The 26,536-nt window shown below is 43.2% G+C and overlaps 1 protein-coding gene across 2 annotated transcripts in view; it reads right to left on the bottom strand.

The window, feature by feature from the left end:
- The window catches only part of HACD1 (3-hydroxyacyl-CoA dehydratase 1), a 72,342-nt gene that overhangs the window by 11,812 nt on the left and 33,994 nt on the right, over positions 1-26,536 (bottom strand). Inside the window, exons 2-6 of one of the 2 annotated variants that reach the window (XM_088478644.1) lie at positions 8,561-8,678; positions 7,324-7,342; positions 6,526-6,614; positions 2,192-2,611; positions 644-863 (exon numbers count right to left, since the gene is read on the bottom strand). In XM_088478644.1, the coding sequence (XP_088334770.1) occupies positions 822-863; positions 2,192-2,611; positions 6,526-6,614; positions 7,324-7,342; positions 8,561-8,678 (688 nt within the window). In that variant the 3' untranslated portion in view covers positions 644-821. Of the gene's footprint in view, positions 1-643; positions 864-2,191; positions 2,612-6,525; positions 6,615-7,323; positions 7,343-8,560; positions 8,679-26,536 lie in introns of those variants that run through there. The other variant, XM_088478645.1, reaches the window with a different exon arrangement.

Raw genomic sequence — 26,536 nt, 5'->3', positions numbered from 1 at the left:
GCTCTGAATCAGGGCCACAGTTCACAAACCAAAACCTTATAAAAGTTTTTTTGTGCCTCAATCACAGTTGTCCACTATAGTCAATTTTCTCACAGACAGCCCTCCTGCCATGGTACTGCACCTGGTCCGTTGAAATAGGCCATATACTCCTCCCTCACTTCTTTGGCACGTGCTGTTGATGTTGTTGCATTTGTTGGTGCAGACATTGATGTAAACTCGGCAATGTCCTCCAGAGGACCTACATCTTCTGATCTAGCTGGGACTGGTCCTCATTGTGTAGTTTTCCTTTGCAGAAAGTTGTGCAGCACACAGCATGCCATCACGACCCAATCTATCTTCTCCACACGTAGGCTTATGGTGGTGTAGAAAATGCAAAACCAGTTGCGGAGTATTCCAAACGCATTTTCCACAATGCGCCATGCCCTGGATAGACAATAATTGTAGATCCTCTTCTCTCTGGTCAGGCCCTTCTGTGAAAATGGATTCATCACATGTTCATGTAATGCAAAAGCCTCATCTGCGACGAAAACGTAATTTAGGCCGTGCTTTGTTTCCTCCAGTGATGGCAAATGGAGGGTTTTGTTGGTGAGTCTCCGGTAGAAAGCAGTCTGTTTGAAGGACCCACCATCTGAAACATGGCCATTCTTGCCGACATCTACAAACAAAAATTCATAGTTTGCATTCACCACTGCCATGAGAACAATGCTGAAGAAGCCTTTGTAGTTGTAGTAAAATGATCCGGTGTTGGCAGGTGGGTTGATGTGGATTTGTTTTCCATTGATGGCTCCTCCGCAGTTAGGGAAATTCCAACGTTGTTCAAATTATTCAGCGATGCTCTTACACTCTTCCACGGTGTTAGGAAACTGGAAAAATAGAAAAAAAGTTTATAGAAAAAAGATAACGTTTTATTTTATTTTTTCCTATATAGACTCCCACCCAAGATCCTGATTTGAACACCACGCCGGACCTAACTTTGATCGGGGACCGTGAGGTGGAAAACATCAACACAATTCCCACACCCATTGAACCAATGAGCATCATCCTCCTCGGTACCACCGAGGAGTTGTTTCTACAAAAAGCAGAAAGCATCCTTCAAAAAGCCCCTGATGATATTGACGACTTTGCTGCTCACATTAATAGTCAAATAAGAAAAATGGATGCGGTAACTTCCAAATATTTCCATAGGCTCGTCTATGAGCTTCTCATTCGATCCCTCAATAGTAATTTGTACGACTCCACCTATATTACTGACCCTATGCTTTATTCCCCTGCTCCAAATGCCTATGTCAGGGCCCCCCCAGCCCAGTTTGAGATTACTCCCCCACCCAGCACCCCAATCACAAGCAGGGCCGCTTACAATGCTCTGCTGGAGTCAGAGGAGGATTTGCCGCTGTATGCTATACGGTGGTGATGACACTAATTGGACAAGGTCACTACACACATGGCGCAAGTACAGATTGCTGGAAGCCGGGGCCACAATCTGTACTTGTGCCATATGTGTATTGGCCTGTTCAATCTGGTGTCTGACCAGATAGCCTGACCAATAGGTAGCCTGCTGTACAACATACAGCAGGCTACCTATTGGGATTGATAAAATTTGGTGATAATGCTGTTTTGTACTGTTTATACACGATTATGTAATATATATTTAAAATTACGTAGTGTACTGTTCTTGCAACACAAATGTTATGACTGCTATGCAGCACAGTTTTGTTAATGAAGCCTTATTGGTTGGGACAGTTATATAAGATAAAATATATGAAACCATATACAATTCAGGCGCATATATAAAATATTGTGTGACTTGTCTCAATATAGTAGTGCTATAGAAGCAGCTCGTAATCGTGGTAAATCTGTAATTAACACCTTGACTCACTAGATAAATAGGCCTGGATCTATGGTTAGCATATTGATGACTTAATTGGCCAATATGTGCATGTGTGTTTTTATTCTATTCACCATTTATTGTGTTTTTTATGCATTGTATGTAATAAATTGTTATTGTTTTTTAGTGCTCTTTGTCTGGTTTAGTTAGTAATACAGGCATCCATATTGGCCAATTAAGTCATCAATATACTAACCATAGATCCAGGCCTATTTATCCAGTTATATAAAGAGTTAAATTGAAAAGAAAAAAAAAAAATTTCTTTCACAAGAAACAAATGTGTAGTGTGTTTTTTTTTCTTCTTACCTTGCAATACTGGTACTGCAGCACTTTACCGATAGCCCTGCAGGTCTCTGGAATGACGCCGCCCAAGGACTGATGTGAGATAAGGGTCCCAAACTTCAGGTCTTCAAATGACCTTCCTGTAGCCAGGTATGTCAGGGTAGCCACCAGCCTCTCTTCAGCAGGGATTGCCCTCCGCCACCTTGTATCTTGCCTCCGGATGTGGGGGTTCACCATACTCAGCAACTCCTGGAAAGTGGCGTCATCCATGCGCAGGTAGTTGTGGTAGTCGTCCGGGTTATTGTCCTTGATCTCCATCAGCAGGGACATGTGAGAGCGGGTATCCCTTTGCTGCAGCCACTCTTTGGTCCAGCATGTTCTTCTCCTTCGCTGGGCCCTCTCCTGGATCAACTGGACCCCAGCTTGGGCGACCAACACTTTATACTGATAGGGATGCATCAGCACAGAATTCAGGAACAGGATAGAATGCAGTTGCACACACTTGCAGGTAGAAGACACTTTGTAAAAGGTAAAAGCCAAATACAAAGCAGAGCACAGTAGCAATGTACAGGTTTCAGTTGGTATACACCTAGCCTCACTAGTAGCAGAGCAGAATGTGCACAGGGTTAAAATGGTGGCTGCTTTTTATACACCCTGGCTAGCCCCTCCCTTTGTTATTATTATTTAAATTTCCCACCAATCATGAAGAGCCTCTACTCTTGTCTTGGGAAAGTCAAGATGAAACTCATGATTCGTATGATATGATGGTTCGTGAGATTGGAAGTCAAATTGGCAGTTTTTTTGGACCAAATCGTGCTCACAAATGCCGGGGAGCTCCCGTGGTGGAGAGTTCACGGCAAATCGTACACATCGACTGATCGTGAGCACATCGCTATGTCTGTGGCCAGCTTTTGGCATGTAACGATAGTGGCAATAATGGAACATTCAATGACGCTCTCCTGATAGCCGTCCTAGTCGCATGTATAGGTTTTAGAGACTTCCCCCAGATGCTCAGTCTGTGGGTCTAATTAGACATGTGCATGAAAACTAAACTTCAGAGCCCGACCTTCAACCACTTTTCCCCTTATTTATGGGATACTTTTACTTTGCATCCTAAAATACAGCTCTATTTATGGCCTGGATAAATCACAGCAGTGAGGCGTTTGTCTTTATTACACGGATTCCTTTTGTGTGTGTGTGAGAAGCTTTTTATGGCATTGATGGAAATGTGCTTTTCCTGTACAAAGTGCAGCTGGCAGGTGTAAAAGGCATCCGATCAGAGGACTAGGATGACAACCGATTACCAGCTGCTGCTTACTACCCATAAAATTAAAGTCTCTTATAGGGAGAAACATATCCCCTTCCTATATATAGACTCTTCACCCATTGCATCTAATCTACATAATATTGGCTCGCCAAACCCAGGGCCTCATTTAGGGATGGTGACATGTTAATATTTCTGGCATACATATACAAATTTCTGTACACCAAAGTATATCCCTTTCTAAATATGAGTGTGTTTTAGGCTCGCATCTCCTTACACCCTTAATATAAACCAAAGTGACAGTCACATTGCTTAGTCCCCCAGAAGACGTGAGTAAAAATAAAAGCTGCACTATGAGGGAGGTGTGTCGGGAACGTGGCACCTGATTGGGTAGCTTTTCAACCATTTAAACTGGTTGTGCGCGAACTGCTTCCTTTGATAGGTACAAAAGATTTCACTCATTAGCAGACATGCGTCATTACTTTTACATGTGACCTACGGAACGTCATAGCCTGTAACTACAGTGCGAGCGACGTTTGTGGAGCGTCATGGTGCAGTTTTGATTTTCGGAAGGTAATTAGGAGCTGCCATCTCCACACAGATTGATTCTAACACATAATGAATTCTGCATTCCTCACCGATATTAAGGGTCATGGGGGGCAGCTCAGGTGAATGTTCCTTGCTTAAATGCTCTGGGTCACCAACACATCGGATGGGCCTGGGTACTGGTGGGCATGACCAATAGAGGGGACACGGCTACACCCTGTCCACAGCCCCTGCACTCACTGGCCACGATAGGAAATTATAATTATTGGGACGGAAACCCAATAATTAATACATATGCCCCTTAATACCTTAAATAACTATTATTTCCACCATATACTTGTATTATTTTAGATTCTTAAATGGAAAATAAACAATGCTACTGGAATCTCACTGACGTACTACAGTGAAAATAAAACATTACTGATTGCTTAAAAGTACAAAGATTTAATAATTATGAACTAATGCAAAGTAAGTTTAAGAGAAATCCCCTCAAGTCAATGTTGTACAGTAGTTGTGTTCACAAGATCTCACGTTTGTGGGAATTTAGGCTGAATAATTTGTTTCACTTTGTTATGTGTGCCAAGACTACCATCTGCTGGAGACATAGTAACATTGCAGTACTGGACCTGGCATGTGCAAAACCACACAGATTCGTGTACCCTTTCCCTGACAGGAACTGGCCTAGCCTTTCTGCCAGAGACTCCTCTATTCTATTACACAAATCAGTGCTATTAGTGTAAAGATGGGCAGCATGGACGGCGAAGTGGTTACCATTACTGCCTCACAGCACTGAGGTCATGGGCCACCTGTGTGGAGTTTATATGTTCTCCCAGAGTTTGCATGGGTTTCCTCCTAGTGTTCTGGCTTCCTCACACATTTAAAATACATACTGGTAGTTTAATTGGCTTCTGAGAAAAAAAAATAACCCTAGTGTGTGTCCATGTGACAGAGAACATATAAAGCTCCACTGGAGCAGGCAGTGATGTGAATGTTGCCTCAGCCTAGCCCCAGTCAAACTCGTTGTATATGATAAATGGTGCTCCAGCCAATCAGCTCCCAGCTGTCATCTGTTAAAAAAATTACAGTTGGGAGCTGATTGGCTGGAGCACCATTTATCATACGCAACGAGTTTTATCACACTCCTTGACAAATAAGGCCCCAAGCCTCTTCCCAGGCATTAGGAGGTATATTAAAGTTCTGGTTTATAGAAGCTGAGGTGTTGCCCATAGCAACAAATCAGATTCTACTTATTTATGTCAGAGCCGTAACAGGGCACTGTTGCGCCCTGTTCCGGCCTCGCCCGCTGTGCATGGACTGGTCATGACATTGTGCGCATAATGTCATTACGTCATGCAGAAGGGGGTGTGACCACCTGCTCTGGTAAGTGCGGTGCTGACAGGGCATCCTGATCAGCTGCATATACTGTGCAGTGTGCCCATCTGAAGCGTCCACAGAATGCCCAGTGAGTGCTGCCACAGCAATCCTAGCCGTTCCATGCACCTTGCTAGCCAAAAGAAAAGTCTGGGGGCAGCAAGGGTGCCGCCCACAGAGCCTCTGCACAATGGCACTGGTTGCCCATAGTCAGTTATGGCCCTGATTTATCTAGCACCTTCTAGACGATAATCGCTAGAATCCGATTGGTTGCTATGGGCAACACCTCCACTTCTATAAACCTGCACTAATAAATATGGGCCTCTGTGCTACTGCATATATATGAAATAATGCACTCCCTACTGGAAATTATATGTATGTTTGAAGTCACAGAGCATGAAGCTGTAGGCCATGTGATATTAAACAGGTCACAGATATCCAGGACGGTATTATCCATAATAATTAACAGTAGGGGTTTGTTAGTGCTTATAACGCACAATGACCAAAGTGTTGATATCAGAACTAACAATTTATACAGATATTATTTAAAGGAGCCTGTAGAAATACTAACAACACTTCTATAATATAAATGTATTTACATCACTCATGTGAAGTTATCAGATATTACATGCTTGCAAATTTATGCAGGAAAAAGTAAAACTGTCCTACTGGACAAGTTATTAGTCTGAAATACACTTCTAGGTAGTGGGCTAAGTGTCAGCTCAATAAGGTTTATATATCAGTGGTATTTAGCCTCATATAAACGAATAGTGATCACTCAGTATGTGTATTACAGTACATTTGCTTTCTACATACTAGAAGCTTTTTGCAGTAACCACAGAGACACCTGGAACAGAGCCCAGGACCTCAGAGAATGAACGATGCTTCTTCTTAAACACCCCAGTCTGCAGATACCTCCGATCCCGCCAGTAACTGCTCCAAGAACCACACGCTTCAGAAAAAGGTAACCTGAACCGAATGCTGGCATCCAGCGCCGGCCAAACCCAAGCATTGATTATGGACGTGTTTATTTAGAAACAGTGAATGGTATGAGATAAAATGTAATGCTTATGTCAGGTAACTGTAAATCAGAGGAGAACCGGACTTTCACAGGGATCCTGTTCTCCATGTGCAATAAAAGTGTCCAGGAAATCAAAGTACTGTACATCAAACCCACCTGTTTAATACTGTTGGTAATAAACCAAATTATGAAGATTCTTGAACTGACTTGGACCCCCGTTACTAGCACCGATGTACGCACTAAACCTTTAAGGAGGAAAAAGATATTTGAGTTATGCCTTGTACAACACACTTTGGGCCTGATTCTGAGTATTACAAATTTCGAACACGATTCTGGATGCCTGTAGCGAATAAAAAGCGAATGCATAGTTGGCGACAATCTCTCTGCCCCCCCCCCCCCGGGAGAAGGCAGCCAGGTCGCCACAGCAGGGGGTGTGACGAGGGCTGTGACACACGTTTGCGGGGTGAGCTAGGGGGTGTGACTGCGCGTTTGCAGCCCCTCCCTGCTACACAATGCCGAGACCACCGCCATTGTGCAGCAGGGGTTGGGCCACGATGACGCAATTCAGACGGCCGGGAGTGGACTTGCCCACTCTTCCAGCCTGCCAGGAGCGCCAAACGATTTTTGGGATCCTCCCGGGTCGTTCAGGGAGAGTAGGCACATATGTGCCAATGCTACTACAGGGGTAGGCACTGTGTGGCACTCCAGCTGCCATAGTTTTAGAATGCCCTGACAGCAAAACGGTGGCAGCGCATGCTGGAATGTGTAGTGCCTGAATCAGGTCCACAGATTGAAAATAAATAATAAAAAAAAAATGATTGAAAATCAATAATAAAAAAACAACAACAAAAAATGATGTCTAACAGAATCTCGTTTCCTGTCTGATGTTACTTTTACGTTAATGATGTAAAAACACTTAGAAGGAAGCAAAATGACAATTAAGTCAGAACTTACCAAGTGCGCAGTGGATCAACTATGAAGGAAAATAAGGTAAATATAAGATTAGATTATTCCTGTTGCAGTTTATCATTAGTATTATATCATTGTCATCTCTAGGAACTCTATAAATATAAAACTCATATATATCAGTGTGCAGCTGCTAGACACACACATTACAGCATGGTCTATTTACTAAGCAGTGTTAGGAGACAGAGTGAAAAGTGATAAGGTGCCAGCCAATCAGCTCCCAACTGTCATTTTTCAAACACAGCCTGTGAGATGGCAGTTGGGAGCTGATTGGCTGCGACCTTATCACTTTTCACTCTGTCTCCTAACACTGCTTAGTAAATAGACCCCATAGAATAATAGATATGCAGTTGTGTATCTATTAGAATTTTAACTAATTTTTAACTCGCACATTGGAGTTTGAAGAATAATGGATAACACCTACATCTTAACATTTCCGTACACTTAAACACTATAGGTCCTGATTTATTATCCTTTAATAGTATAGCATATATGTTGGATACTGCTAGTTCCTTATATTACTGTATAGTTAATAGATCTCTACCCTCTATTTTAGCACTTGCATCTGCATATATTCCGTATGTTTGCATTTGTAACAAAAACATCACACACAGTGAAGTGATCATGGTGTATGACGAGAGCTGGGAGTTTCACACACAGCACACGTAGAGATATGATATGCTATTTAAGGTGAGCACTAATTTGTTGTAACCCTGAAGAAAGTGTACTAACAGCATTGAAACGTTGGTTTCTAAGTTGTCAGTAGCCTTTACCAGTTTTTGTTATCCCCTAGCGCCACCATCTGTGGAGTCTGCATTGCAGATGGATTTCTGATTCTTTCCACGGAATGCAAAAAGCTGCTTATATAGCCTACTTAACCATAAATGTCAGAGAGTCTATTGGTTTATATATACTGTATGATTACACACGCATACTGTTATATATATATATATATATATATATATATATATATATATATACTGTATATAGCATTAACTAGGGATGTGCGAGCAGTGCCACCACACAAAGAACAGGACTCTGCTGCGGCTGTGGTGCCGCCGGAGTGTCCTTTAGATGATCCTGGCAGGTGCTACTGGCCCCACCCCCTCTTAGCAACGCAATGATGTCATGACATCAGGCGCTAAGGAGGCAGGCCAGCACAGGGTGCTAGTTAGCCCTGCAACGGCCCTATATATTTATTTAAATAATCCATACAAAAGTTTACCTCAAGTAAAGCAAACGTCTGGAAAAATTTAAGTGTCTTCTGAATAGTCTTGTACAAGCCCTTGTGTGTTCTCTTCTCCATGTAGAAGCGACACATGGCAATCGTGAGGACTAGCCACCTGCGGACAGATCATTTCATTAGAAAATAAAACACTTTTTTTTTATTATTTAGGGGTAAATGTATTAAAAGCTTTTAAAGAGTGAACAAGTGAAGAAGTTCCCTATAGCAACCAATCAGCTCCTAGCTAGCAATTATGAAGTACTTCTATAAAATGATAGGTAGAAGCTAATTGGTTGCTCTTTAGAAGATTTGATACAACTCCCCCTTAGACTTTTTGTGAAGTTTCACCTCTTTTTTTTCTGAAAACACTCCTCATAAAGAACCGTGGGCATTCCTGATCGGCTTTGGCCAATAACAATTTTAGAGATCACAGAACAACTGTACCGATATATGTGTAGAGTATTATTTCCTTACCCAGAGAAGTAAAATTATTTGTTCTTAATGACCTGGATACTCCATTCAAGACGTTAACCTATATGGTTAGTATTCTCAATAATAATTTCATGGAGGTGCTTCCTGATAATCTGGTAATTAACAGGAAAAAAGACAAGATTTTGATCCAGTGCACTTCATAGGTCAAGTAAATCCTCTATACCTTATTCTCTGGAAAATTAATAAAAATTAACCTTTATTTATGATTCTTAAGATATTGGACCTGATTCAGACGTGCTCGCTAGGATGCGCTCGCTTGTTGCTGGATGATTTTTGCGTTCTGCGAATGCGTATGCATCACATTGCGCGAACCACTGCGACAGACCGGGAAGCTCTCGCTCACTCAGCATAGACAGCCCAGTTGAATGTGTGACAGGAGAGGCCGTTTGTGGGTGGTAACAGGGGCAGGCCACATATAGTATCTGGTATCACAACTGAATGACCGAGAGAATGACACTATTTATTAGGTGTATAATCATCCATCTGTGCATAACATTCAATGGGGCAGATGTATGAAGCTGTGGAAAGTGATAAAGTGCAGAGTGATAAATGACCAACCAATCCGCTCCTACCTGTCATTTTTCAAACACAGCCTGTAACATGACAGTTGTGAGCTGATTGGTTGGTCGTTTATCACTCTGCACTTTATCACTTTCCAGAGCTTCATACATCTGCCCCAATATCTGATATGTGGGATGATAAATTTATGGACAGTTGTATAGATATGTAGGATGAGAAATAGACAGATATATGAGTGTTAATAAAATATAAACATATGGCGTGAGAACAAGCCGAAACATTACGGAATCCACTAACTATATTAACCACATATTGGACCTCATTCAGAGTCGGTCGAAGCGGCCGCACGGTCGTACGGAAAAAGGGTCCGGGTATGCAAATGATTCCCTTGCAAGTTGCGTCCCTAAGTTCGGATTGGTAGTTGGCCGACCAAGGGGAGGAAGCGGTCGGAAGACCACAAAATACGCCCCCTTCTCGTACGCATTGCATGTCATCTCCGGGCATATAAGGATTAATCGAGACCATCGGGAACCATCGGAACTGGTCGTAGAGTTTAAGGTTGACCATACCCTCTCTTAAGCTCTACGATCATGTCAGTGTAAAAACCTCCCAGGTCACATGTGCCATGACGCTACTTTGTTAATTATGCACTCCCATAATCCGTATGCACTCCCATAAAACGCCGTTCGCATAATGAGGCACGCCTGTGTTCGGATCTCCACTCCCCCGTTTTCAAGCACCTTCCCCTGTTACCACCCACAAACGCCTCCATCTGTCACTCAAACTACCGACCTGGCTGTGTTCAAGGAGAGAGAAATTTCTGATCGTAGCGGCTAGTTTGTGCACGCGCATTGCGAACTTTACGCATGCGCAGTATAGTGAACATCGGTTGGCGTACGACCGTGTGGCCGCAACGACCGACTCTGAATGAGGTCCAAATTTCCCCCAACGATCGCGGGTCCCTATAGTAACCTGGTCGATATCGACCAGGTTGGCCTGCATGCATGGGGGATGGACAATATCGTTATGGTACATAAGTGCCCGTGCATCGCAGGTCGTTGGCCATAGAAAAATGCACGGTATGAACGATATGATCGATATTGTTATTGTTCATATCATCCATTTTAATCGTACTGTTTGTACGCACCTTATTTATTTATTATTTATTTATTAACAGTTACTTATATAGCGCAGCAAATTCCGTTGCGCTTTAACTGTGACAGTCAAACACAGGGAATGACATCTGTAGCCTTTATATGCTTCACCCTGCAGATAGAGGATACCCTTTACCACTGGAATTGTTAGAAAGTAACCACTGATGTTGTTCTAAATAGGATACTTAAAATAGGCTACATGTGGCACTATCAAAGTAATACATATTAACAGAGTGTGGTTACTACATATTGTGCTCACTGCTTACAATATCAGAGTACTTTAGCCTGGTTATATAATGACTGTCACATAGTGAGCTACCTATCATATGAGCAGAGGCTATTTTTGATTGAAAATATTTGAGCAAGCTGCCATATATATATACACCATCATTACTCGGATATATATAATAAATCTAATAACGGGAAATGACCGACGGTAGAAGAAAGATTTGAATTACCCTTTCTATATATCTTAATACACATTATTTTCTATATAAACTATACTCTGATTTTATCATAAAATTTCACCTTATATCTGAACACAATATTTTAAGAATCATAAATAAAGGTAAATTTTTATTAATTTTCCAGAGAATAAGGTATAGAGAATTTATTTGACCTATGAAGTGAACTGGATCAAAATCTTGTCTTTTTTTCTGTTGTTAATTAACAATTTTAGAGACAAAACAGTAATTTCTTTCTAAATAATCTAATGTGACAACAAATAAAATAAATGCTCAAATCCTAAGGGTGACCTAATTACAGAGCTGGATTATAACCCGCACTAGGGTGCCACAAACTAACTAGCCCAATGACCACACGCCAGCTCCCACCTGCTCATGTGCTGTTTACCGAGAGCGCCGTTTGTGCCACCTGCTCTGACAAGGGCAGAGGGCATTAACGGCAGAAAGAAGCCTAAATTCAGCATTTAGTCACAGTGAATTGCAACATTACAGCCCCCCACTACGTGATACCAGCCCAGCACCATGGACCTCCCCACTCAGATCTACTGGAAGGGAACAGTAAAAACTAATGGCCTGATTCAGAGGCGCACGCTATTTGCGTGCGCTCGCTCTGAATCAGGGCGTTCCTTTTTTTAATTCCGGCCTCCAGGCCGCTCGCACAGCTGTGGGTTACCACCTACAGCTTGTGTGAGCGGCCTGGCGATGGTCGCGATTATCGGCATTGCGAGGAGACCCTTGTGGTAGGGTCTCAGCACTCGCAATGCCAAGTGGACTTCCAGCTCTAAAAGAGCCGGAAGTCCACTACTGACATCATGAGTGATGTCAGTAGGGCCGCCCATAAATGCCAGGCGTTCCTTCGACAGGCGTTCCTTCCCCTACCCGCCTACAAAATGGAGAGAGCTGTCGATCAACATCGACAGCCGCCCCGTTGATCGAAAGCTCGCTCCGTTTTGTAGGCGGGTAGGGGGGTGGCTGAACAAACGGAGGCGTTCCCAAAGGAACGCCTGCCATTTGTGGGCGGCCCTACGGACATCACTCATGATGCCAGTAGTGGACTTCCGGCTCTATTAGAACTGGAAGTCCAATTGGCATTGTGAGTGCTGAGACCCTACCACAAGGGTCTCCTCACAATGCTGATGGTCGCGATAATCGCGACCATCGCCAGGCCGCTCGCACAAGCTGTGGGTGGTCACCCATAGCTGTGCGAGCGGCCTGGAGGCCGGAATTAAAAAGAATAGGGACGCCCTGATTCAGAGCGAGCATAAGCAAATAGCGTGCACCTCTGAATCAGGCCCTAAGATTGTACAAATGTAGACAAGACTTTAAGCTCTGCCCTCACTTTAACAGTGTGTTGATGCGCGTTTCACCAACATGTCTCAAAGCCGTCAGGCAGCATAGTGCTTAGTAAGTGCTTCCATAAAACTTCACTCCACTCCACTGAGTGTTAATGCTGCTGAATGATGCAGGCAATGTTGAAATGCAAACAAAGCAAAGTGATCGCTTGCAGGAGTGTATACAGGGTTATCTATATACATTATTATTCGATAATTAGCGTGAAAATGCATTTAGTAGATTTTGAGAACACAGTGTTAAATGCTTTGATACAATGTCTGTGTATGTGGCCAAAATGGTAATGATTGAGAGGTCTACAGCACAACACTAAGAAAAGCAAAGTAACAACACTAACAGCAGTGATGGCTGCCAGTTTTTATTATATTGTTTAGAGAAAGGTGGAGGATTTGACAGGCCAGCTCACAAGTGGATAAGAAAGAACTTTAATCATTTGCCTAGCATGGTCACATTGTTTGCAACCACGCCACGCTGTGTGTTACCTGGCATGGTTGCAATCAATGCGACCAGTAAGAAATGCTCACTACGCCGCTGCCGGAAGATAATCTTTCAGTAACCACCAATGGCAGTGGGACCTCCCAACCCTTCTGCATTCCTGCATCCTCCCCCCAGTGTCCAGGGGAGCCGAGAGGGGGGGGGGATACTAATTACCCGGGCTTGTCGGAGGGGCCCGGGTCCAACACGGCCCCCCCCCTTCCCTCCCTCTTACCTGTTAGCATCCCAGCACACACTGTTGTGCCAAGAAGCAGCAGCCTCCTCTCCTCTACCTGTGGGGGGGGAGCAATCACACTGATTTTGCCCTCCTGGATTTGCACCGGGCCGAGGGGGTCACAGTGCCCTCCTCCCCAGCGCGAAGCGGTGCTGCAAATAGGTTTTTTCTTTTTCTGTTTTTTTATAAGGGGGTGAGGCCATGCCTCTGCAATTAGGCCATGCCCCCATCACCGGGGCCCGTGCTGACTCTCTACAGCCTTGCCAGTGTCTGCCATGCTACCGATCACTGCTGATCAGGCAGCATGGCAGTACCCACCACCCAGCGGCTGGGGAAATGTAAAGGATCCAGAGAGGACCAGCCGCTGGGGAAATGTAAATCTAGCAGCCCTCAGCCCCCAAGTGTACGGTATACCTGGCAGCAACTCACAGGAGCAGCCGCTGGTGAAATGCAAAGTCACAATGGTCTGATCATCGATATATTGATGATCGATATGTAAGAAATATATATATATATATATATTTATATTATGTATTGCAACAATTTTTTTTTTTAATGAAATTGTGTTGTATAAGGTATGAATAGATGGTCTTGACCTAATTCAATCATAAAAAAAAACCCAACAATTTCTGAGCTGTTTTTGGAAAAAATATGAGCCGCTTAAATGGTTAATCTATTCTTATTTTACTCCAGACAGGTCAATTACAATAACAATACATTACAAATCATCCAATTGTCAATTGGGAGATCATTTTTTTTTTTTTTTTTTTTAATTGAGCTCAACCATATAGTTGTATTTACAGGTGTACCTGACTTCCTGCCAACCATTGGCATAGCAAAAGAATCAGAACTAACATGAGGGATTAACAAGATGAGGGAGACAGTATGTGCGAAATGGCTTTAGGGGGAGACTTATCAAAGCTTGGAGAGATATAAAGTGGAGAGAGATAAAATAACCACAAATCAGCTTCTAACTGTCAATTTTCAAACACAGCTTGTGACAGAAGATGATTGGTTAGTACTTTAAGGTTTGATAAATCTCCCTGCCCTGTTGTTAATCCATCATGTGTAATGCGCTTCAACAGTAAAGCATCCTGAGACCATTCATGTGTGGGGTTGCTTCTCAGCCAAGGGAGTGGGATCACTCACAATTTACCTAAGAAAACAGCCATGAATAAAGGATGGTACCAAAACATCCTCCAAGAGCAACTTCTCCCAACCATCCAAGAACAGTTTGGTGATGAACAATGCCTTTTCCAGCATGATGGAGCACCTTGCCATAAGGCAAAAGTGATAACTAAGTGGCTCGGGGAACAAAGCATCGAAATTTTAGGTCATTGGCCAGAAACTCCCCAGACCTTAATCCCATTGAGAACTTGTGGTCAATCCTCAAGGTGCGGGTGGACAAACAAATACCCACAAATTCTGACAAACTCCAAGCATTGATTAGGTGAGAATGGGCGGCCATCAGTCAGTATGTGGCCCAGACTTTGAGTGACAGCATGCCAGGGCGAATTGCAGAGGTCTTGCAAAAGAAGGGTCAACACTGCAAATATTGCCTCTTTGCATAAACATAATGTAATTGTCAATAAAAGCCTTTGACACTTATGAAATGCTTGTAATTTTACTTCAGTATAACATAGTAACATGTGACAAAAAGGTCTAAATACACTGAAGCAGCAAACTTTGTGAAAACCAATACTTGTGTCATTCTCAAAAGTTTTGGCCATGGCTGTAGATATAAATAAATACACTTCTAATGGTTTCAACATTTATGTTTAACAATTTTTATACAGTGTTTCAATGCTGTCATTATGGATTCTTGTAGAACTACAAATTTTACCTGTTCACTGTTAAAAAAAAACCCCAAAAAACATCATAACGCATGCCATAAGAAATTAAGAAAAATGCTTCAATAGGATCTGTACTTTTTCAGATAATGGGTCTCATTTAGAGTTTGACCCATGTTACTTAACAAACATATGCATAAAACGCAGCAGAATTTCTATGCCAGGCGTACAAACACGTACTGTATATGCAGAGATGCGGCTTGATTGTGTTAGATATAAGTACAAAAATTGCATTACCCTATTTGTACTGTAGACAATCTAAAGCAGGGGTGGGGAACCTTTTTTCTGCTGAGGGTCATTTTGAAATATATAATATTATTTGTGGGCCCGATGCAAGCCACGCCCCTAGGTGTGATGTCACACAGGGGCGGGGCCACAATCACAGGTGATTACAGCAATGTCCGTAGCATCCTGAGGATGCTCCAGGGAGCTGTAAGGGCAGCAGTGTGACCATCTGAAGCATCCTATGGACAATCCAGGTGGCACTACTGCATAGATTCTGGCTGAAGGTGCCATTCTAGGCACCCTGCTATCTAGATGAGGCTAGCAGAAAAAAGCTCTGAGGGCCAGACCAAATGATTCCGGGGGCCTTCTACGGCCCCCGGGCCTGAGATTCTTCATCCCTGATCTAAAAGCAGGAAGGATCATATACACAAGAGAAACAAGCATCTTGGCAGTGTCATCACTTTGTATTTAATCACATTTAAAATGCAACATTCGGCTTTTACACAAACACACCCACATTCATCGCTTACCACTTTATAGATTCAATTCCTGTCTTCTATCCTGCAGTAGTCCAAATGGAGATGACAAATAAGAAACCCAAATAGACAGCCACAACCTGATGTATTATAACGGGACACTAATGAAGTACTATAAGCAGATGCCAATCAAGAGTCGGCAGATAATGCAGCAGATATCATAGGGCCTGATTCACTACCGGTCGCTATTCTGCTTATACGCACACAACGCAATTGCTAATATCAGCGGTGATATTTAAATGTTTGCATTCGCATTGCGATCGCAGCCTGACATAAGGACACCCACTTTTTCCCACTCTCACTCGTATACTTTGACAGCATAGCGAAACAATCGGTAACATCGAGTAACATCGACCCATACGCACAGCTAAGGCAGGTCAGACCTCACCTAGGAATTGCTAACTTCTGCGCACGTTATGAGACCTCAGGCGGTGTCTGGTATCGCAGTGGCTAAAAAATGCACGCCCATGCAACGGCGTTGAAACGCACTGGTACGCCTTCGTTCGCCCGACCACTTCCCCGTCACCACCCACAAAGGCACTTCCTGTCACTCTGTCATGAGTCTGCGTAGCCTCTGCCAATGCTGTTCTGAAGGCAACGTCTGGCTCGCGCACTGCGATGCATGCGCAGTGTGAATTAATCGCCCGATAGCATACGTATATGCAACTGCGTTCCTTGCTGAATCAGGCCCATAGTCATCAGCTTGTATCTTTACATCAGGCCTCTACCACCTGCAAAACATGCGTCCCTTAAAATCTGATCTGTGGGTGCGTCCGAACGTATTTGGTGTAATTATTATCACTAAGTAGTTAGGGGCAAAGCCAACTATTGGGTGCATCATGATACAACATTTTGTGCTGGATGGCGGAACGTAAAATATTCAAGCTGATTTAGAATTGTGAGGCTCCATACCTCCTGAATATTGGTGAATGAGTGCCGCCCACACCTGCCAATGTTACGTGCAGCAGTTATCTTGTGGCCATGTCCCCTCAATAACTGCAGGCACGTCCGATTCGCAATGCGTGCACTTTCCTCTGTCATGATCTTGGCTGACGCAAAGTTTGGAGGTATGCAACTCTAGAGTAAAAATACAGCGTTCAAGAGCACGTAGTATGTATTTGCCCTGCATTCAAAACAAGGCAGCATTTGTACCCGTGACAGTGCTGGTTTGCTTGGTTGCAAATAAAAGACTGGGGAAAATTTGCAGCCAATTCCAACTCGCCCCCTCTAAGCATACAAAGTCTGTGCTCCACGCCCCCAGCCTTGGGGTATATGTACTAAGCCTTGGAGAGAGATAAAGTGAATTGCGATAAAGTTTTACTCAATCAGCGTCATTTACTCAATCAACCTGTCATTTTTTAAACACAGCCTGTAAAGTGACAGTTAGAAGCTGATTGGTTGGTACTTTATCTCTCTCCAAGGCTTAGTACATAGACCCCCTGATCCCATACTCCCAAATGTTTGGAGACATGCACTTCACAGTTATATTATATGACCCAATAAAGGAAAGGAAAATATTTCCTCAAATAGTACAATGATTGTGAACAGGACCCACTGACCTTAGCTCAATTACGTAACAATTTTGGATAAATGGAGGTATGAACAAATGTAGCAATCCATTAAGAATACATTGAGACAGGACGGGTGTTTTTATAGGTATATTTGAAATGATTAATACTTTGGGTGCTCTGGAAATAAATAATGTTTTCATTTAGGACCACCGGGTACAGGATATGACTGACAACATTAACAAAAGTTTTTCAAAAGAGAAAAATCACCTGTTTGTACTTAACCTAGAACTTATCAATAAAAAGGTCTATGCACTGTACTGAGGGCCTGATTCAGAGCCGCTCGCAAAAAGCGAGCGCTCGCTCTGAATCAGGGCGTGTGGTTTTTTTTCTGTTGCGGCCTCTTGGCCGCTGGCTTAGCTGTGGGTTACCACTCACAACTATAGCGAGCGGCCATGATGATGGTTGCGATGGTCAAGACCATCGCGACCATCGGGCTTGCGACGAGACCCTTGCGGTAGGGTCTCGTTGCCGCAAGCCTCAGTGGACTTCACTATTAGAGCAGGAAGTCCACCTATTGACATCACTAGTGATGTCAGTGGGACCGCCCACAAATGGAGGCGTTCCTGCAGGAACGTCTCCGTTTGCTCAGCCACCCCCTTCCCCGCCTTCCAAACGGGGCAGCTGTCAATCAACATCGACAGCTGCCCTTTTTGGATGCGAGCGCCAGAGCGGGGGTCGCGCGTGCGCACTGGGTAACCATCGACCCACTTGTGAGCGCATAACGCTTGCGAGCGGTTCTGAATCAGGCCCTGAGCCTTGGAGAGAGATAAAGTGGATGGAGATAAAGTACCAACCAAACAGATTCTAACCATAACTTTACATGCTGTGTTTGAAAAATGACAGGAGTTGATTGGTTGGTACTTTATCTCTCTCCATTTTATCTCTCTCCAAGGCTCACTGCATAGGGGTTAAAGGCTGAGATAATACCTTACAGCCTACAGCAAGTTGAATATTGTATTCTAAGCTAAGAATAATTGAAGATATTTTGGGCAGTATTTCTGATAACCAGAGCACAAGGAACTGACAACATTCTGTTCCACATTTCCCTTGCAGTCCTTGTACAATTCAGGATTGGAATAGTAAAGATGCTAGGTTGATCTACACCACTTATTTATTTCCTTTAATGAGGAGCCTGGTCTGGTCTGGGTGTAATTAAATTTTTAGGCCAACTCCACACAATATAGTTCATGTGTGATATGCAATAACTGAGCAGCATATCAGCTTGTATATGGGTATATCAATATAAGTCATTTATCATATACATACAAGCACTACAAACCAATGACCCAAAATGTAATAGGCCACAGGTTGCTGAGAGTGACAAAGTTTTAGCTGCAAGATTTTTTTTTAAAAAAAAAAAGGAAAATATAGTCTATTCTAATAAAGCATTTTTATTGTGGGCACGCCTGGCTAACACCATCCTGAGATGGCAGTACCTATTAGAGTAGGAGACAGATGTGATACTTGTAGGTGGGGGAAGCACTACAGAATGCCCCTGGTGAAGGCTATGGCTTGATAAATAGGCAAAATTCCTATATTTAGGGCTTTGAGTCTTTGATAGTGTCACATTAATATAATAATATTAAATAAAAATAATAATAATAATAATAATAATGTCATTACATACACCAGATATCGGCGGATTGGGCAGAAATTTGTACCATTCACAAATGATCGGTCTGCCTGACTGTTATGTAACTGGATACTTGTAATGAAAGCTGTGGAGTCAGGAGCATAGTGAAATATAAACTGTTTATTGAAACAAAAACAAAGTCCAGACAATGCAGGAAAACCAGGAATAATGAACCGGACTGGAATCAGAGGCTTGAGCAGAACTGAAATTGGTGGTGAAAAGAAACTTGAAGTATGCAAACAATAACCATATGCTGCAGATTCACATGCAGCAATAGGAAGAACAGCTTGCAGAGACCCAGCTGGCTGGAACTGCACAGATTACAAGATGGAGGTATACAGACTGGAATCAAGCAAAGGTAAAAAGCTGCAGAGAAGTTGAGACAGACTCACAGATAGCAGTGGAGCTGCAGTTTGCAGAAGTCCAGGACAAGGGAGGGCAGGATCACACAGTGGAACACATGGCCTGATTCACTACAGATCACTATTGCGATCGCAGCTGCGGTTATGCACGCAGGTATGCTGTGAATATATGCTAATGACTGCAATCGCAAAGCTAGTATAGAGACATCCAAAGCCAGCATAGAGACGCCCACTACCGCTATCGCACATCCGTAATACCTCGCAATCCTGCATATACATCGGGAACATCGAGTAACATCGGCCCCTCATGCTCAATTACAACAGGTCTGACCTTACTCAGAAATTGCTAACCTCATCGCACGCAGTGAGTACACAAGCTGCGTATGCCGTCGCAGTGGCTAATATATTCACGGACAGGTACGCCTGCGTTTCTCCAACCACTCCTGTCACCACCTCCAAATGCTGACCCGACGTCACTCACTCTGCTATGGCTTTGTATCTGCGTAGGTAATCGCAGAGCAATCACAATGCTAACTCATGCACTGAGATGCATGTGCAGTAGCACCACACATCGGAATGACAGATCGGGTAAAAAATGACCAAATCGTGAGTCCCCACTCACGATCACGATGCGATGCGTGCCCCCGCAGGTTGCACATTGCATCTTCAGATCTGCCGTGCTGTAGGGCAGATCTGACGATCTAGACCAGTGGTGTCAAACTCGGGCCCTTCAGCTGAAGTGGAACGACACATCCCAGCATGCACTGCTAGAGTTTTCATATTAGAGCATGTTAAAACTGTAGCAGGGCATGCTGGGATATGTAGTCCCACAGCAGCTGGAGGGCCCGAGTTTGACACCACTGATCTAGACTCAAATGCACTGTGAAAGAGCCTGGCTGCAGGAGATCAGATGAAGATTGGACAGCATATCGTGTGCAGAGCTGCCCGGAGAGTTTCAAGGGAAATCGGACACATCGTCGGAACGTGAGTATAGTCGGTATGTGTGTGGGCACCTTATGTTGATTATCGGGGTCCAATAATTAACATTCCTACTTGCTGCGAACGCCAGAACGTCCCTTAAATCATGCAGAGGCATTCAAGGGTCTGCGTGTGACTACACAGGTCCCATTCTGCACACTCGCAGAATGGGTCCTGCGCACGGTCAGATTCCCGATACTCGGAAATCTGCGATCAGCAGCGCACTTGCCCAGAGTCCTAACACTGACATGCCAAGTCATCCAGCATGTCCGAAAATTCCGATAATTTGTAAGCTACTAATTGGCCACACTAGGCAATGTATGTGCTGCTGCTGCCGGGCCGAGGAACTGACAATTCCCGTTCCTTCACAGGGGAGGAACCAGATATTATGTGGCCATGTACACTAACAGTGTTTGGCCACGATATCTGCTGGGTTCAGGCTGTCAGATGAAATGGGGCAGATTCAATTAGCCGCAGAGTTTTCCCCACGACTAATTGCCGTCCAAAATCCCCGCGGCGTGGGGAAAAGCCTTTTTCCCATGCCATAACACCGGGACTCACGCATGGAAAGTTTGGAAACACACCGATTCCATGTAAACTGCAGAATCAATGTTTTTTTTTTTCCCGCGCGGGGCCGATTTGTTTGGTTTTACGAGGATTTTACCTCGCACCTCCATAAGCCCGACTGTGGGGATTCGCGTGTGAGGGATCCCCGGTAATTGAATTGGTCCGGCGTGGCAATTAGCAGCGGGGTTTTTGAATCATCCCCAATGTCTGTTAATCTGACAGACATTTCATCTGACACTGTATACCAGCATAAGATCTACAATTGTGTGTCCGCCATTTAGTTCCCACCATCTGCATCCCCTCCTCCATGGTGAATGGCCAGTAAAGACCATCAACTGAAACCAGACATCGATGTCAGTCTGTTCAAAACAGATAAATACAGTAGCAGTAAAAAACAGAGAAAAAAAATGTGTTTCACCCAAACTCGCCTGCCACAGGCAGGTCTATTTATAGTACAAAAGAAAGTAAAAGGCGCTCTCCTACTTAGCTTGTATATATTTCTGTGTAAATACAAATATAAAGATAGCTGCTGTTTACGAGCAATCAGAAATAGGTATATGCTCAACCCTATACAGTACTAAAAAGAAAATAGACAGAGCTAATTTACAACAAATTTAATATAATATAAAATACATGTAAAAAAAGTTAATATAAAAAAAAAATTCAATAACACAAAATCTACTCCAATACACCGTCCGGTGTAACCATATACAGATTTCAAGTTAATAACACATCATTAGATATACATAAGACAATGAAAACCATGGCAAATGTAAATCAGACTTAAATTTGCAATTGGTCTGAAAAGTGAGTACTTAGAGAACATGTGGCATCTTAATCATGGACCTTTGCTGATTTCTCTATTACTCTATTATGGTTGTTGAAAAAAAACAGAAAAAGGCCCTCATTCAGAGCCGGACGCTCTGACCAGAGCGCTCGCTCTGAATCAGGGCCCTCCTCAATTAATATGGAGCGTCCTCCTGGACGCTCGTATAGCTGTGGGTCACCACCCACAGCATATACGAGCGTGCAAAAAGATGGTCGCGATGGTCTTGACCATCGCGACCATCGGAATTGCGAGGGAAACCCTGCGGTCAGGTTTCCCAGCCGCAAGGCCAGGAGTGATTTTGGCTCTATCAGAGCCAAAATCACTCCCACTGAAATCACTAGGGCCACTGGGGCCGGCTTCAGACGGTAGGCGTTCCCATGGGAACGCCTCCATCTGGCAGGCACGCCCCCGGCACGCCCACCAAAGGGGGCGTGCTGTCAATCAACATCGACAGCACGCCCCCTTTGGTGCGAGACCCGGAGCGATGGAAAGTCCTTCGCTCGTCGGGTCTCGCGTATGCGCACGATGGAGCTCCCTCCGTCATGCGCATGCGCAGTGGGGACCATCGACCCACTTGCGAGTATACTGCCGCTCGCGAGTGGGTCTGAATGACCCCCAAAATCCGCTAGATGTTAGAGTTATTGAAAGCTTATAGTTGCCTTTAGAATAATATATTCAGATCTTAAAATCATATTGGGTCTCATTCAGACCAGGTCGCAAGCACTGAGCGCTCGCAACCGGGTCGATGTTAAGGCCCTGCGCACGCGCAGCAGCCGCACTGCGCGTGCGCAAGCCCTGGAGCGAGAGAGAAACTATCTCGCTCTGGAACTCACTACAAAAGGGGCGTCTGTCGATGTTGATCGACAGCTCGCCCCGTTTTGTAGGCAGAGTGGTGGCTACACAAACGGAGGCGTTCCTAATGGAACACATGCCGTTTTCTGGGCGGCCGCACTGACAACAGCAGTGATGTCAGTGGGGAGCTTCCTGCTCGATCAGAGCAGGAAGCTCCCTGGGGCTTGCGGTTGCCGAGACCCAACCTTAGGGTCTCGTCGCAAGCCCTGATGGTCCCGATGGTCTTGACCATCGCCCTGGCCGGTCGCTAAACCTGTGGGTGGTAACCCACAGCTTAGCTAGCGACCAGGAGGCCGCACTTAAAAAAATCAAGCGTCCGCCCTCATTCAGAGAGAGCGATCGCTTCTTGCGACCACCTCTGAATGAGGGCCATAGTCAGTCAGGCACATTTATAAAGCAGTTTCGTCTTGCCAAGACATAAAGCAAACTTTCAGTCTTTAAGCAAGCAAGGATAAGACAGGAAAAAAGAAAAAGTATTGCTATATGGGGCACACCCGGACCTAATAATGATTGTTATAATACCATCAATATGGGATCCAAATTAGCTAAAAAATAACTTTTATTGATCTATTAAAATTGTACAGCGAAATATAAAGAAATGGACACACACACACAATACATAAAATGACTTTAAAAATAAAATATGACGCTATCAAGATTTCCAATAAATTATATCTCTTATTAATTATATAGTCATCATTACATGTTATCAATAAAGGTTAGTATTCCACCGCTTGTAAAATAGTATTATGGCAAAGCAATATTATATTAGAGTGGCTTTTGTAATAGTAACCATCATATTATGGCAACAATATGGTTATTATACACTGAGATGGATACATCTACAACATTGTATATGTGAGAGATATAGTGTAACCAACCCACATATTACTATAAGATGAGTCTCTAATGTGGATAATAGGTCACTGTAATAGAATACCCAGATTGATTTAATCAGCTTTATCTATACTGGGTAAAATATAATAGTATAACCCACTTTAGGGAACAAACGGGGGTCATTTCTATATCCTATGTGAGACTAAAATCTTAGTGTTTTCATACATTAATTTCACTAATATAATAGAGGAATTCTTATAAGACGTTCATCATTATACACCATCTGTTAAGAATAATACCATATCTTTAATAGCGGTCTTGTGTTTTGATTATATTCTAAAATAACGGTATATGCATAATGACCACAGGAGACGTTACCGCTGGCTGTATAATCTTGATAAGAGGACCCTCTTTAGGATAATACTATGTTACAAGCGGTGGAATACTAACCTTTATTGATAACATGTAATGATGACTATATAATTAATAAGAGATAGAATTTATTGGAAGTCTTGATAGCGTCATATTTTATTTTTAAAGTCATTTTATGTATTGTGTGTGTGTGTGTGTGTCCATTTCTTTATATTTCGCTGTACAATTTTAATAGATCAATAAAAGATATTTTTTAGCTAATTTGGATCAGGTCCGGGTGTGCCCCATATAGGAATACTTTTTCTTTTTTCCTGTCTTGTGTTAATTCTATTCCTGGGAGCACCTCCCTTGGCAACTATAAACAATAAATATACTTTTGTACCTATATAATAGGGAAGGACCATTGATATATTTTTTGAATCTGTGTGGGTGTTTTTTGTTGCAAGCAAGGATAAAGCAGTTCATTTAGGCAGGAATAGAGGTGTTTTTAAATCTTTGTTAGTAAAGCCATGCAAAGAATTCTTAGTATTTGTTTAGCATCTTTAGCATGCATGCATGATTAAATAAGAAGCATAGCAAACATCGAGATTTAGAAACCTCTTTCTTCCACTTTAAATTGAAGCCACCCACTGCCTTTGATCGGGTTAGTAACTCCTGATTCTCCTTACAAATATAAAGGATGGTATATACCAGCTGGTGTCTTGTAGATCACAGTCTTTACGCGTTTCTCCGCCTGTGTAACTTATCAGCGGCTTCCTCAGAAGTGTGGTGTATTGGAGTAGATTTTATATTATTGAATTTTTTTTTATATTTACTTTTTTTGCGTATATTTTATATTATATAAAATTTCTTGTAAATTAGTGCTAGTTTCTTTTCAGTAAGGTCTATTTATAGGTGGGTTTGTCATTGCTTAATGGCCGGTAATAAAACTGACCATTAGTAAATCTCCGTATCCTATTACTTGCCTATGTAAAAATATTGATAGTCCAATGTTCTAAAGTCAAATTTTTTGTGGTTTTGACTTCGTAAATGATGGTAAATTGAAGAAAAAACTAAAATTTTCCTTTTATAAATATAATCCTAAGGGCCCGATTCTGAGTTGCATGTTGGCTCAGCTGAGATCGCTTTAGGGTCCCATCTGCGTCTTTAAGCTAATGCTAGTATCAGCCCCTCCCCTGGTGTACATGTGTGTGTCTGACTGTGCAAGGGCTAACACGCCCATTCTGACCATCTTCAGGCGCTTTAATACCGCTTGGTGCATCTTTAGACACAATCATTGGTTACACCATAAAAACTTGCACCAGCCCCATGCTAGATGCAAATTCTATGTCAGTGTATGGCCTCCAATGTGAGCCATTAAGCACCCGCAACACTCCCATAACACACCCGTAAGATGGACTCTTTCCATGCATCTGAATAACTACCTCCCAGTCACCGCCCAGCACATTTCCAATACAGTACTGTGTGATTCCATACATGATTTTAGGAATTTCGCACACACGCATTAGCAAACAATCACTGAACTCTGTGAACACTGGCATCACATGAAACTCAGACTCGGGACCTAAGGCTCATCCATTATAAAAATTATTTTCATCTATCATCACCATTGTGATAACAGAAAGTTACTGCTGGCATTGCCGGTGATCTCTCTTAGATGTATAGGGCAAAGCATATAAATGCCTATTGCTAGCAAAAAACAAACAAACAAACAAACAAACATTAGAGCTTCTTGTCCTAGAAGAGCGGAAACCAACATGAGTGACAATCCGGAGAGATTTAAGTGAGGCATGTATTGCAGGATACACACGGTGATCAAGTAACATGGTCAAGGTCATAATGAGCTGACAACAGAACGATAACCAATCTTCCCAGCACCTCCAGACCTCTCATATGAAAGTGCCAGTCACACACTTTGCAAACTGATTGTTGTGTTGAGTATTCAGCCGCTGGTTCAAATCCCGACAGCGACATCCCGATGGATGAAGATAACGAAAGGGGTGGCAAGAATGCTATCCCCACCCTTCTCCCCTACAACCCTCCCTAAGTGGTGCCTAACCCTATCCTCCCCCCCCTAGTGCCTAACCCCCCCCGATGGTGCCTAACCCTGACCCCCCCCTCTTCCCACACCCTAAACTTAACCCTCCTGGGGGGGGTGCCTGAAGCTAAACCCCCGGTGGTGCCTGACCCTCCCTCCCTGTAGCCTAACCCTAACCCTTCTCGGGGGGTGCCTAACGCTAATCTTCGTCCGAGGATTCCTACATCTAACCCTCCCCCCCTGCGTGGCTTAGACCTAACAAGCCCTGCTTACCTTCGTTTGGGATGCCGGCTGTCGGGATTTCGGCATCGGGATATAGATAGGAGTCTGGATTTCGACGTCTATCCTTAGTCCCGGGTCGGGCTTCCAACAGCCGGCATTCCAGCCGCTGGTAATGTAACTACATCCTGTTGTGTTATATATTAAGCTAGACTAAATATATAGGATTAAATAGCTTTGGAAATTAATAAAAAATGGGAGCTCTTGTACAAGTATATTTATTTATACTTAATAATATATAGAGAGTAAAATAAATAATAATAATAATTTACTAGGACAAACAGGTGGACAAAATCAGTAATACATATACATGGCATATTATTGCACGAATCCAGCTTAAAAAAAAAAAAAGAGTAAAA

This window comes from Taudactylus pleione, unplaced genomic scaffold, assembly GCF_031769625.1.
Source record: "Taudactylus pleione unplaced genomic scaffold, aTauple2 ptg000216l, whole genome shotgun sequence".
Classification (NCBI taxonomy): Eukaryota; Metazoa; Chordata; class Amphibia; order Anura; family Myobatrachidae; genus Taudactylus; species Taudactylus pleione.
This window is presented reverse-complemented; position numbering and strand designations above follow the sequence as displayed.